At 37.3% G+C, this 15,691-nt stretch overlaps 1 protein-coding gene across 2 annotated transcripts in view; it reads right to left on the minus strand.

Annotated features, from left to right (window-relative positions):
• Positions 1–2,988: 2,988 nt before the first annotated feature.
• The window catches only part of mcph1 (microcephalin 1), a 54,455-nt gene continuing 41,752 nt past the window's right edge, over positions 2,989–15,691 (minus strand). For both annotated transcript variants that reach the window (XM_055170469.2, XM_055170468.2), the window contains exons 14-15: positions 9,719–9,956; positions 2,989–3,397 (exon numbers count right to left, since the gene is read on the minus strand). In XM_055170469.2, coding sequence (XP_055026444.2) covers positions 3,345–3,397; positions 9,719–9,956 — 291 coding nt within the window. In that variant the 3' untranslated portion in view covers positions 2,989–3,344. The remainder of the gene's footprint in view (positions 3,398–9,718; positions 9,957–15,691) is intronic.

The following is a 15,691-nucleotide window of genomic DNA, read 5'->3' on the forward strand; positions in this document are numbered from 1 at the left end:
AAATTGTTCTTTGACATTTACATAGAAGGCGGCATTTTTTCATGAAACATGGGGGGCGCCACGACGAGCAGTTAAAAAAGCCTCCGCGAAGCGGTTCTATTATCTATCTTTTCACTTTGTGGGGAATTTGTGCCACTGATCGCTGAGAAGAATATATCTATGACAGAAGAAGAGAGGTGGGGAAAGCGGAGTGGGCGGGGCGCGACATGGGGGAGAGTTCATCTCTGGATCTCTCCCAAATAGAAGGGCGGGGTCCACTGTATAGTGGAAAAATGACGACTTTCCTCCAAATAGCGCACATTTCATTCATTATATTATAAATAAATACAGGCCTATATTCTGTATGCATTTCCTGTTGTAATTGCAAAAGTTAAATAATTGGATTCTCTTAATAAAGCAATAAGCCCCAAGCAGTAGTGGATTACCAGTGCATTTTATAACAGCTAAGGGGTGTTGTTATAAGCGGAACGCAGTACGCAGCATCAGTGGTGCAGTGATACCTGTGATGCGGTCTGAACCGTGGGTTTACTGGGGTATTTTATCACGGCTTAGAAAGCGTTTCAACCAATCAGAATGAAGAACCAGAACGAGCCGTTTTATAACGTTTTTTATTCTATGGCACCTTTCATAATGTTTCTGATCAGAACACGTTATTTTCAGTTGAGACAGCTCAAATGCGTTTTAGTCTAGGACTAGGCCTTAAAGGTATAGTTTGCCCCAAAATGAGAATATTACTCGCCCTCAAGCCATCCCAGATACATATATCCATTATTTTTTCAAACTAACACATTTTCAGTTAATATCCTAGCCAGGGGGCGGCACTACGGGGGTACTACCCCGCCCCCTCCCTCAGATCACCATTAATGTTGAATGGGATGATAATGATAAAATGTGCTATTTAAAAATTACAATGTGTAGTGTATTGTCTTCCTAGAGCAGTGGTTCCCAACCATTTTCACTTTAAGGCCCCCTAGTTGCCCACAACGATATTTGAAAGACCCCCCACTCACTACATTTTTTCCACAAAAAAATTAAATAGAACTTGAAATGACTAGACAGATGTATATTTGCTACGGCCAAAAAAAAGAAACATCTTGATTTTTGTTTGTTATTACTTATTTGAATGCTTGTTTTGTCCAATTTTTAATAGTCATCTTGAGGCCCCCGACGCCCTGGTTGGGAAACTACAGAGCCCCTAAGGGGACATGGAGCAAAAATTAAATACAGTTCAGTTTCGTATGCTCACGTGAAATTATCGAATGTGCACGTGAAACTACCGCGTTTAGTTTTGCGTGCACACGCGAAACTACCGCATAACTAAAAATTCTGCACATGAAGGTTTCGCGTGAGCACATGAAAGTTTCACGTGAGCACAGGAAACTAAACTTTAGATTTTTTTTACTCCAGTGTCACCTTAGGGGCTCGGTAGGAAACATTGCCCTAGAGCGAATAATAAGACAAGGTCGAATTTTGATTGGTCACTTGACTAAACTTGCTCCTCCACCCTAATAACATTACGTACAATTTCTTGCACTACGAAAAGCAAACACGAAGGCTACGAACATTCCATAATTTCAATGTTGTATATTGCATTAACTCATTTCACCATGGACATTCGAAAGTAGATTTAAAAGAAAGAAACTACAGCAACTGGCACTACCTCTGGGTCTGAACGCCAACTAAGCATTGTTGTGCTAATATGTAAGTATGCATTTTGTTGTTGTATATATTGTAGTAAGATTGTTCAAAGCTCTGTACGTTGCTCACTATAGCTGCGGTTTTTGTTGTTGTATTACGGAGAAGTTTGTTTATAATGCGTTAAAACTTAAGGAACATACAAAAGCTATATGTATTTTCTAGCTGGGAAGATTATATGCATTCGTGTGATCGCCCCTCATCAGTGCTCGGATGGTGCCAGCACTGGTCCAAGCTCCTCCAAGCTTTATAACATTTGAAAATGCTTCCTTCAAGACCAAAAAAATATGCATCCATCCTTCCCAAATGTAATCCACACGGCTCTAGGGGGATAAATATAGGCCTTCTGAGGGTAATGATGTAATTTTAAGAGAAATATCCATATTTAAAACTTTACAAACTACATTAACTTACCCAGAAGTACACTATTAAATTTACCAACCATAGTAATATACAAAAGTAAACACAACATACACAGTATTGGAGTAATGATATTAATTGCAAACATCATTTATAATAGTAAAACTGTGACTTTTTTATTAATACACACACATTTATTTAACTTGGTAATGTTTATTTCAAAATATCCAGCCATTACAGGCACGCAGTGAATCTCGGGATAGTCAGGCCATCTGATGGATCCTTAATGTCAAGGGAAACCAATGCCACATCTGGAGGCACTTGAAGGACCCTTTAAATCGGGACAGACATTGGGTATCATTCACTAAGCATGTGTACGCACAAATTTGGTTGTTAAATGTGTGTTCGGACAATTTAACTTACAAATCATAACTCAACAAAAACATTCATACTAAATTTTCTTCTAAATGTTTGCAAAAACGTAAGAACAACTTAGACCACACGTGTGCAATAATCATGAACAAAGAAAAAGAACCCTATAATATATATCAGTGTTATAGATTTTTTCCTTGTTCATGATTATTGCACACGTGTGGTCTAAGTGTGCAATAAATCAATTGTAGTATAAAAGTTTTTGTTGAATCATGATACGTCCGTACGCAAATTTTACGAACAAATTTGTGCGTACGCATGCTTAGTGGATGAGACCCATTGTTTTAAATAGGAAGGCTTAAAAAATATATGTGTGCTACTAAAAAATAAATTAGATCAAATTGACATGGCTTTGGACTGTAACGTTCCTGGGTATGTAAACTAAAATATATTACTTAGTCAAGACTTGGCCCCCCTTTTTTTAGGTTTCAGTCATGTAAAAAAATTTACATTTTTTGGAGTCTTTACATAGGCCTGAAGAGTCGACAGAAACCAAAAAGGCGTAGTCATGCCAGATTTTTATTGTTATAGTTTGTTTACATAGTTTTGCAATCAAAAAAAAATTCACAATCTTGAGAGAGATGTAATATCTCTAAATGACTTGTTCTTTGCAATGTATAATGCATTAGCTTTGCATTTTTACATGAAGCATGTTTCACAGTTTATAGACAGTCAGTTTTATTAAACTACTTGTTACACATACAATCACTTAAAAGACAACTTAAAAAAATAACACGACAATGTAAAAAAAAAAATCGCCAGTCACAAAATATTAAAGACATTTAATAACAGTAGCTAGACAGATACAAATCATATTCACTTCTTGCAAATACCAGGATATCTCACTCTTCGAATTTTCATTCCAACACATAGTTTTTATATGGGAGTAGTGCAAGATGTGTAACACAATCTGAAAAGTAAAAAAAAACGGTTATTTACAACAAAGCACACTAAAATGCTGGAAAACTTCTGGTAAACTGTCACTCATTGGTGTTGTGGTATTCTGAGGTAGCTTTAACAGCGTCAGTAGTGTAATACTTTTAAAATCAGAATTGAATTATTTAAAAAGTTGTGCCTAGCATCAATTGATTTGTTTGAACGTAATTAATTAATTCAAAAGATGTTTACATTTTAGCATCAACCATTAATTGTAACCTTTTTTAAGGCATGAGTTTAAAATGACGTGCTTTAGCAGAAATGCCTGAGCTGGCTCATAGGAAACCAGGAAGTAACTGTGCATACAGCCAATCGGCCATGAAAAATCACAATCTCTGCATAACTATTAAAAAGCATCTTAGGGTGAGACCTCAGGAGAACATTTTAATAAATTCTAGGCAACGGGTGAATACACTGCATTTATTTTGGATGCTTTAAGTCACAATATAATTCCAATCATGTGACTGGCCAAGGACATAAAAGAAGGAAGGATATTTGAGCGATTATTATTAAACCGATTAGTTTCATGTATGCATGATTTTTCTGCTTTCCCATAAAAAAACATTGTCTCTTCTGACTGGGTAGACCAGCAGTCAATCTGTCAAGCATTAACCAATTTGTATTAAAACTATTTGATGCAATATTTAGCAGTTTTATCATATTTACGTATTTAATTTTTAATTTTAATTTTGTGGTGGACTGATAAATAAATAAATAAATGGGAATTTACAACAACGCTCTCACTTGTATGATGTCACAGCTGTAGGCAGCACAAATATAATATAATCCCTCTCACTGCGAAGTGATAAACTCGATGGAAAAGCTAACCACGCCTAAGTGAGCTGAGCTGACTCGACCCAAACTAAACTAAACCGTGAGGTACTATGCAATGGAAAAGCGCCACAAGTGAGCGGCAAACTTACAAAAACACTTACTACGTGTAGATCACTGATTGTTCAGAGAAAATCGTCACTACCAGCGTCATTGTTAAATACAAAATTAGCTGACGCCCGTGCGCTATCGAGCAAACCAGTGATGTTGTCATCATTGCTTTTTTGTACAAGTTTCCAAACTCCCTTTTAGGGGTGAAAAACATCTACAGGCCGAGAATCAAGAACACCATTCCAGTGTTTCCCATAGACTTGCAGATTATTTGTGGTGGCACATCCAACTAGGTGGATGCATGAATAATTGAAAAATGGGGTTTGGACGCGGAAAATGACCAAAGGTTTAAGCGGCAAGGCTTAAATGAGCGACTGACGCCATGGGTGTTTGTACAGAACCTGTCATGTGAAAGAGAGGTAGTGAAAAATCTATTTGTGGACAGCAATATTTATTTTGTGGTGGACCGACACAAATAAATGACATATGGGAAACTGCTCTGTTGCTCCCATGTGGTATATTTGTTTCACGTTTATGATGATGTCATGGCAGAGGCGGAGCAACTGTAACGAAAAGTCTATGATAGAGACAGAGCGCAGTTGTGCAAATTTGAAAACCACGCCCTCCAGGGGAAACAATCCATCCGTCTCCATTGACTTTGTATTGCGAGAGGCCGCCTCCTTGTCATTTCAGGCTTATAACAAAAACAGAATAATGTCTAAAAGCTGCTGTGTGACAATATGTACAGCTAACAAGCCAAAAAACCCAGAAATAAGTTTTTATAAGCTGTCGAGCCATAAAACCCAGTCTTTAAGGAGAATAAAGTGGATTGCAGACGTTTCCCCCTAGTGGACGCAGTTCTACTAGCAGTACTATGAAAAGTTGCCTGTTTCCACTTTTTTGTCTTTAAACGCTCGTTTTTTGGGGTCGACAGCTTATAAAAACTTATTTGTGGGTTTTTTGACTTGTTAGCTGTACATATTGTCACACAGCAGCTTTTAGGTATTATTCTGTTTTTGTTATAAGCCAGAAATGACAAGGAGGCGGCCCCCCGCAACACAAAGGAGACGGATGGATTGCTTTCCCCCGGTGGGCGTGGCTTCCAGGTTATGACGCGCTGCGCTCTGTTTCTATACCACCAACTCTTAAGCGATCCTAAACTGTAGTGGAAAGGTAAACAAAAGCAAGCCGAGCTGTATCATGCAGAGCTGGGTTGTACCCTGCAATGAAAATGTTTTTCTTAAAATGGTAAATTTGTTATGTTTTCTATCTTCCATTGGAAATTAAATATGGGCCCTTTCTCAATACCAAGTACTGCAAGTTTGCGACTTGCGTCCTTCGTAGTTCGGACTAGGGATCGACCTATATGGATTTTTAGTGCCGATGCCGATTTTTGTTTCATCAGCCTTAGCCGATGACCGATACGATGACACGATGATGCCAAATGTCACAAGTCTCAATTTAAAAATGTAACATTTATTGAACTAAAAAAATATATATACAGGGAGTGCAGAATTATTAGGCAAGTTGTATTTTTGAGGATTACTTTTGTTATTGTACAACTACAGTGCTCTTGGTCAATTCAAAATGTTAACAAACCCTCAAACCTGAACATTTAAGTAGTAAAAGTGAAATTTTGGCTTTATTAAGAGAATATTTCTGTGTACATCATTGTTGGGCAACTATTAGTGTGCAGAATTATTAGGCAACTAAATGAAAAACAAAGATTTTGCCATCTCACTTGTTTTTTTTCACCTGTTGGGGTGAGAATGGTGGACAAACTCTACATTTAGAAAAAAAAACAAATTATAAAACAATAAAAAATAAAAAAATATATAGACTCAGTGACCAATATAGCCATCCTTCTTTTCGATAACAGTCACAAGCCTTCAATTCACGGATTCAGTCAGTTTCTTGATCTGGTCTGAACCAACATTTTGTGCAGACGCAACCACAGCCTCCCAGACACTGTTCAGAGAGGTGTACTGTTTACCTTCACTGTAAATGTCCTGCTTAAGAAGGGATCAAAAGGTCTCAATAGGGTTTAAGTCAGGTGAAGAAGGGGCCATGGCATTAGTTTTTCATCTCTAAGGCCTTTACTGGCCTGCCATGCAGTGGAGTACTTGTGATGTATGTGATGGAGCGTTGTCTTACAAAATAAGCAGTCTTCTTGAAAGATGCAAACCTTTTCCTGTACCACTGCTTGAAGAAAGTGTCTTCTACATTACAAGCAGGCAGGCACAGACAGGTATTATTAAACATGAGCTTGTTGGACCCTTTTGGGTTGAAAATGGAAATAAAAAACAACTCTCAGACCTATTGCCAATTTTTAGAAGACACTTTCTTCAAGCAGTGGTACAGGAACAAATCCGCATCTCCCAGTAAGACTTTTTCCTATGCAAGACAACACTTCAGCACACGCATCAAAGCACTCAACTGAGTGGCCGGCCAGCAAAGGCCCCAAAGGCGAAAAACCAATGACATGGCCCCCTTCTTCACCTGACTTAAACCCTATTGAGACCTTTTGATCCCTTCTTAAACAGGACATTTACAGTGAAGGTAAACCGTACACCTCTCTGAACAGTGTCTGGGAGGCTGTGGTTGCGTCTGCACAAAATGTTGGTTCAGACCAGATCAAGAAACTGACTGAATCCGTGAATTGAAGGCTTGTGACTGTTATCGAAAAGAAGGATGGCTATATTGGTCACTGAGTCTATATGTTTTTTTATTTTTTATTGTTTTATTTTATTTTTTTTTTGTAAATGTAGAGTTTGTTTATTATTCTCACTTTAACAGGTGAAAAAAAACAAGTGAGATGGTAAAATCTTTGTTTTTCATTTAGTTGCCTAATAATTCTGCACACTAATAGTTGCCTAATAATGATGTACATAGAAATATTCTCTTAATAAAGCCAAAATTTCACTTTTACTACTTAAATGTTCAGGTTTGAGGGTTTGTTAACATTTTGAATTGACCAAGAGCACTGTAGTTGTACAATAACAAAAGTAATCCTCAAAAATACAACTTGCCTAATAATTCTGCACTCCCTGTATATATATATATATATATATATATATATATATATATATATATATATATATATATATATATTTAACAAATAGTACAGGTGAGGGTACTATGGAACCATGAACTGCACTCTCCACAATGACGAGGAACCAGCAAAGGATATTGATTTCTAGCACTTTACTACTAAAAATATATATAGAGATGAGAAATAAAAACCTGCTTTGTCCAGCTATGATCAGCTGTTAGGCCGAGCTTTCGATGTTGTCATAAAAAGGTTGGTTGTTTTTAGTCACATGACCTGCAATCGCTTGCGGCTTCCAGCAATCTGTCTGTAAATAATGCCGGAAAAAATCTGCACACACAGCAGCCACATATCGGCGGATGCCAACACACATAAAACTCGCAAAAATCGGCCTGATATGTCCATCACTAGTTCGGAGTTCCAAGTTCAGACTCTGAATAATGAACTCCCAAGGACGGGAGAACACGAGTCCGGTTATATTGCGAATGGAACAGCAGCGTACTTGAGGTCATCATTCAGTCTAACCAATACGTGCAAGTCCTGGGCTGGCTATTCTTATTTTAATGTATTTTAATGAAATATTGAAAATGCAAAAACCCTGCATGTTTTTGTTTTGAAAATATGAAATGTGTGGTTACGCTGATTAGCTTTAATGTATTTATTACACTATGAAGTATGATATAAAACACAAGCATTACTTTTAATACTACAAAACTTTTGTGCAATGAAATAAACACAAAAAACATCCAGTTAAAGTTATGCATAGTAATTCACTACAGTGTTAAGATTATATAAAAATCATAGATAAAATTATATGTGATTTAAGTTATAAAACTTATAAGACTTCAAATGAATAATAAAGAGAAATAAATAAGACAAAAAAAATGCCAGTTAGATATAAGTTATCCAAAGGGAATATTTAATATTTGACTATCAGACACCGGAGGGCAGACGAGCTGCACTGAGACAGCTGCAAATTTCAGAAGGATTTGCCGAGATGAGGCCGCCCTCGTCGGTGTATACGACATCTGATATGATTCCCTGGATCTCACGTATCCAAAAGGAAATATTTAATATAGGAGCTATCTTTAATAACTGACCACTTATTTGAAGTTTATTCATCAAACATTCTCGACTAAAAACTACATTTTATGACACAGAAAGAGTAATATTTCGAATATTGTGCAAGTTTTAAGCTTCATTGCCGTTGACGCGAAATGCATTCTGGGAAACTTGGCTGTCAGAAGTCCGCACAAGTCACCTCAGGATGCATCCTTGATAAAATGGGCGGATCAAGAACACATCCGGGGATGTTATGCGAACTTTGGTTTGGAACAGTACTTGGGCCGCGACTGATGACGTTTTACAAGTCCACAAGAACACAAGTACAGACAAGAATACATATTGAGAAACGGCCATGGGGTTAATGAGATTAGCAAGTTATTACATTTTGATTGTATTTACATTTCCCACAGTCTCCCAACTTGTTTGGAATTGGGGTTTGTAAAGTCTCAAAATGCATGTTTGAGTTCCCTTAATTTAAAAACGTGTTGCTCTGACATACATTATCTTAACATACAGGTATCAGTGCCTCAAGATGAACAGCAGTATTGTATTTTCTAAGGTATGTTTGTAAAAACTACTTAAATGTCCTAATATAACGAAGGCATAGTTCTGGATTAATCTAAACCGGGAAATCGCTTCTAAGTGTTTTAAAACTTTGAACAACACATACAGCACACTAAAGGGCTTGTTATAGTTGTGCGTAGGTCCTACGGCGTAGGTTCCGCGTCGGTTTTCATTTATACTTTTGCGTCGTCGTCCGCGTCGACGTGCAAATATGCGCGCAGGCCGCTGGTAGGCAGTAACCACGCGTGTAACCACAGTAGCAGCGCGAACGCCAAAGAAGAAGAAACTTTGCAAGTTAAGCCACAAACAAAGAAGAAACAGCAACTTGTTGTGTATAATTTGAGAAGACCAGCAATGATGGAAGTAAATAAACAGCGACTTTTGTTGCAGTTTGAGTTAAATCACTCCTCAACTTGGCCATTCTTTGTTTTCACAGTCGCAAACAGAAATACCTATGACGCAGTTTTTTTTACCTTACGGGAGGGGTTCTGGTGGACCAATCACAGCGCTTGCGGTCCGCGTAGAACTGACGCGCTGTTAAAATTTTTGCGAGGTGCACGTCAGGCTACGCAGAGCTACGCACAGGCTACGGATCTACGGATAGCCTACGCCGTAGCTACGGCGTAGAACTTACGCACGACTAAATCGCCCTTAAGCAATCCATTAGTATTTGTTTCCACACATAGCCAATAGTAGGCCCATATTAAACATCTAATTATCAATATGTTATCTTACCTAAAACCCACTGTTCTGAAAGACTGTGGCTCTCCTCTGGTTTTTTGCCCTTATAGTCTCCAATGCAGATTCCCGCCTGTCGCACACTGCGGCACACAGTACCTCCACACAGCTGAATGAGCTCTGATAGGCTGCTGCAGGGAGGCTGAGAGTATGGGGACACAAACATGGGAGGCTGATCCTGGAACAGGTCCTGCTGATGCTCACCAGCTGACAGATGCTGCTGGAGCCGGCATATCTGCAAGAAAACTTCAATGTTTAGTACGCTTGAGCTTCTGTTACCAAAAGTGAATGTAGACAATGAGTAGACTCTGGAATGTAAACACTGACACTCCCCTAAAAAAGTCAGACCAGTCTTTGAGGGCAGGAATATTTTAACAGTTCCCCCAAAATTCTTTTCAAAATGTACCTTTATGTTTTTAAAGCTTAAACAGAAGATTCAATTCTATTGTATGATATAAGTTCAGATATTCTTCAATCTTTCTTCTTGTTTATGTCTTATTTCAAAATATCCACAGTGAAGTCAGTTTCGAATGTTCCTAATAAATGATTATAGTTGTTTAGAATGAGATTTTTGGGTAAGCGGATTTTTTAAGACAAACTTTCATTTTGTAAACATTTGATATTAGACAAAGATTTACACTCCTTTTCAAAAACCTGTCAGGAGTTCTGGAGGTGGTACCCTCCTCCTCACTTCAGTACATGAGTGATGGGACATTTTGTATTGGGTATATGTGCATAACAAAGGCCCTGTGACATTCACAGTTTGCAGTTGATCAGGGTAATACATCAAAGATTATACAGCGCATAATGGTATCTTTTGCTTGTTTGAGCTCCCAGGGCTCCAATCCGAGCAGGCTATTCTTTCTGTCCAAGTGCTCTGAATGGTGCACACCAACAGCTCGAATGCTGTCCCAGCACACATTCACATCACTGTCGAGTGAGGAAACTTTGGAGCGTGCTCCGTGACTGCTACGGGTCAGTGACAAGGCTGAAAGAGACAATCTGCTCCGTTTTACAAATCGACTCAGCTGGATAAAATAGAAATGAAAAAAAAAAAACAGGGAATAGTTTTAAAGTGTTGGACCATTTCAGACTTAATGTTTTAAGCTTTAATAACAGAGGTAATGGTACAAAGTTTAGAACTGAAGGAATGCAAAAGAAACAAGAATGATGTAACATCAATGCGATGCTTGTTAGCCGCTTGTTAAGTCTGACATCACTCACCGCTTCTGGGTCCGACTGCCAACAGATGCCATAGGGAAATAAAAAAGTAACAATGCTAATATACACTCGTATCATAATGTAAAACTACAAAAAACAGATCCTTATTTTTATCTCTATAACAAAATCCAAAATAACCAGACACTGGCTCATGCCAGCCGTGAGACTCAAACCGGTAACTCTTGAGAGACAAGCCCGACAATGCCCCCATATGTAAGTATCCCTTTTTAATACTATAATACAATTTTATCATTTATAATAAATTATTTCACTGACCCCCTGGCTAAGCATTGAGGACCACAAGGGGTCCCCGGACCCCACTTTAAAAAAAAACTTTTCTTAAAAGATCCTAAAAATATTTTTGATTGTTGATTTATTTTTGGTTTAAGTAAATATAGTATATTTTAAAATACTATAGTATGGATAGACATAAAAGGTAATATATAACACTAAGAAAACATACATTTTCTTGTCGATTTAAAAATGGATGCATCAAATGGATAAACAACGTTTACTGTTGTCATAAAGTGAGCAAGTCTCCTGTGTAATGAAAGGAAAAAAAATATTTAAAAGGGACGGAGCTTTTGCACATTGTAAACTGTTTAAGAAAAATAAGGACATTATGTAATTTCCTTCCTCCTGCAACTTCCTTGTAACATAAAATGATCAACACAAACAGAAACCCACCCATGCATGTAATACGAAGAGATGATTCAGACCTTGCACCTGAGCAATGGCAGGTTTTGCACTGTGGAATAGACTTATATCAGGTACAGTGTTAGCACAACAATCTCTTATTGGCATTCCTGAAAAAGGGTTAACATCATTCGAATCACAAGAATCATAGCTTTCCAAAGGTGACATGTTTAGCTTTTTGTTTTTGAGTTGTTGTATGTCAAAGTTTGGTGTGTAAGTGTGTATTAGTACATGTTAACGATATGCAAAGGTGCAAACCCCAAAGTAAACGATGACGCGAGTTATCGTCTCCAACGTAAATCTCTTTTCTTGGACTACAACAAACACAAAGATTTTAGACAACAGTTTACTTCCTGGGATTGGTGATGTAGACCAGTGGTTTTCAAACTGGGGGCCGCGAGATTGTGCCAGGGGTTAGGGTTGGGTTAGGGGCCCCAGTTTTATGACATTTTCTGAAATACATTAATTTATCATGAATTCTGTGTAATTAAACCTAAAAAAATAAGGCTACTAACCAAAAGCACTACTTTTTTATAATTTAAATTTTTTTTATTAAAATGTTTTAGAACAGTTTTTTGTCACAAATTTTCTTTGGGGGGCCGCGAATGAATGCACTGTACACAAGGGGGGCCACACACTGAAAAAGTTTGGGAACCACTGATGTAGACAAGACCAACATTATCATAATTTCTCCTGCATCGAACTTACAGCCTGTAAGGTAATTCCTGTTAGAATTGCATTTGAGCGAATCTTTCAAACATGGTAGGTTCAGGCCAATCACAACATGGCGCTTTTCAAATCAATGAGTTTTGTACAAAATCAATGCATTTGAGGAAATCAGTATATTTGGAGCTACAAAAATGTAGGGTATGTGGAAAATAATGTGTTATTTGAACCATAAACCACGCAAACACATTGTATTATATCAAATACACAAAATAACGTTGTTTTTAGCTATGAAATTTTGCTGCTATGCTTTTGCTGCTGGATCCAGTTCAGTTTTTAACCGATCCAATCGTTTGTTTTTAAAAGATCTATAAATGCTTTAATTGGGGATTGAAGAGAGGATGTTTTGAGTTCTGGCTTTCCTGTTGGTGCACCGCTAGTGCCTGGCACTTACAACACAAGTAATGAGTTTGATTCCCAAATGCACAAAATGTAAATAATGTTAGTGTTTTCAATAAACCTCACGCCATTTTTTTAATCAGAAATTGATTCCTTATATGACCCTTCTAGATAAAACACAGGAAGAATTATAGTGGTTAATGCGAAGCCTTTGATTTGGCAAATAACCAAATATTTGTCAAAACACAAAAATGTCATGTTTCTTCCGGTGCATTTCCAGAAAAATCTCTGACGCACTCTAGAGCGAATAAAAGCTTTGATGGTCATCATAAAGCTATGTTCTCTCAGGTGTCAATGGAAGTGACGACAAGGACACATGATATCCAAAGCAGGGTAGACACCCGAGGGGTTAGACAAAACATCCTCCGAGCGGAATTGTTTCCTCCGAAAACACCTGCCTTCCCCTTCCTCCATGTCAGCTTTTCAGGACAATATGCATCATCTACAACGAGGATGTGTACTAATCAATCTGACTTATATTACTGTTTTCATTAACATGTATCAAGCTTTTGAAAAATGTCTTTAAAATATATATCCATCATCAATTTTAATAAACTCCAAACAACTGTGACCACAATGAAAGTCTCACATTGCATCTAAATTCAACCTATCACCCAACCCTTAGGGCCGTTTTCCCAAATTCTACTCACAGAAGCGTTTATTAATTTAGCACCTCAGGTGAAACTTACGGGCATCATAAAATTAATTAGTGCCCTCCATAAATATTACAATAATTGCAAAATTGGTGTTTGCTGTGTGGAGTCAAAAAAAAGTCTATTAATATTAAAAGGTGAATTGTGATTATCAGACAAAAGTACAGAATGTCACCTTGTTTCAGATTTTTAACATTACTTAAAATGCATTGTTCATGCAACAAAAAATAATTAAACTACAAGATAGGCTCAAGAGTATGCACGAAGTGAATTAAAAAAAAATTAAAATAGTTTTAACTACAATTACAAATGAAGTAAAGGTAACAAATTTCATTTTCATCAGTAAAATGCTGTGAGGAATTTTTTTTTTCAAACAAGAAGAACCGATGAGGCATTTAAATAGTTTGAAGCTCTATTTAGTATAAATGATTATGTTTTGTTGTAAATGATAGTTTTCTGTGAAGTCACCGTTCAGGTGATCAATGTTTGTTTTGCTAGACATGGACTAGGGCTGCATAACGATTATTTTCAACTAATCGTTTACAGAAAAAAAGTTTTTGTTTACATCATATATGTGTGTGTATTGTGTATAATAATTATGTATATATAAATACACACACATTTATGTATAATTTAAGAACAAAATATATTTCTATGTAAGGTATTTCAATTTATATATAAAATTAATTATATATAAATGTATATACACATGTAAATATTTCTTAAATATTTACATGCGAGTGTGTGTATTTATATATACTGCTTTTATACTGCAAATGATTAGCCGCGATTAATCGTTATGCAGCCCTAACATGGACCCTGTTCAACACGTTATTTTCCACAATAATGATGACCCACATCAAAAATGCACTTTGCTGTGTATTTCCACGGTGAAGCAAGTCCATTCGAGTCCATAAACAGCGCGCATAACGCTCACTGCTAGGGCTGTCACGATTAATCGTGCAAATGTGCGTTTTCTCAATTAATGAATTACGGTGAAATCCCGGCAAATCCCAAAGCCAGAGGGCGCTCTCGTGCAGAACTCCCTTTGTGCCACAGAGTATCATTACAAACGCTATTCCAGGAAATGTCTACAGGAATATTTATATCGCTGTTCTTCAGAGGTGTTTTCATGATAATAAAGAATATTTTGAATGATTTTGTTTAACGAATGTTGCCTTTTTAAATGCACTTTATAAACGACTCCGACTCATAATGATTTTAGATTGACACGCGATTAATCGTTATAGCCCTACTCACTGCCCATAGAAAACCACACAAAAAAGGCACTTAAAGGCCATAAATGCGTTCTGTGTGATCTGCCCCTAACTATACTTTCACTCAAGTGTTGTGTTTCATATGGTTGTGAATTGGTTTGGTTTGGTTTAGGGTAGGGGTGGTGTTATGTGCTCCAAAATGCTGTAACTTTAAAACCAGAAATGTTTATAAAACCATTTCTACTTTACAAAACAAGAAATATGACCACAAGAAATGCATGACCATATCGGATGATGTGAGAGGAATATATCAGACGACATGAGAACGGATGAATTTTTTTAGCCGCTCTATTAACAGAGATTAGGAATCATATTGAAATGACATGAGAAGGGCTTTTACAAATGTTATTTGAACAAGTGCCAAATAGTTTTATAAACTAACTGCTTTTTAATCTTTTCTCCACAAACATGGTAACTGATTTATTATCTGCATTACAATTTAATTGAAAAGATCAACTGAAAAATGTCCAAAAATTGTCTCTCTTTGGGTATGTCTCCATTAATAGCAGCATGTGATCTGGGGCATGAACTCCAAGTTTTTGATGGGAAAAGGAAAGTCACAGCTTTAAGTTCCCCCACAAACATTTCGGGTTATCTTGCTTTGAAGAACAAGGCTAAAAAAAAAGAACAGCAAAACATAGGTCCACGTCGAGACCTATAGTCATATGGTATGACATGGACATTTGCTGAAGCTGCATTACTTGAACTATACAGCTGCATCCTGAACAGCTTAATTGAGTCTTTAGGAAAAACACAAATACAGCCATTGTCGCCTGTTCTGTCCTGTCGACCTGACCCACAATCTTGGCTTTCTTTGGAGCAGATGCAGGCCAGAGGAAAATCCACCAGGAAGTGTTTAAATAGCGCTTCTGAGCTCCTGTCTGGCTTGAGAGCTCTTCAACGCTGCTCTATTCAAGCAGCTCTCCTCATCCACGGGTCATGGGAGGAGCCGCACAGAACACAGCCGATTAGACTGAAGAGTGATCCGGTGAGCGAGT

Source organism: Misgurnus anguillicaudatus, chromosome 11, assembly GCF_027580225.2.
Source record: "Misgurnus anguillicaudatus chromosome 11, ASM2758022v2, whole genome shotgun sequence".
Classification (NCBI taxonomy): Eukaryota; Metazoa; Chordata; class Actinopteri; order Cypriniformes; family Cobitidae; genus Misgurnus; species Misgurnus anguillicaudatus.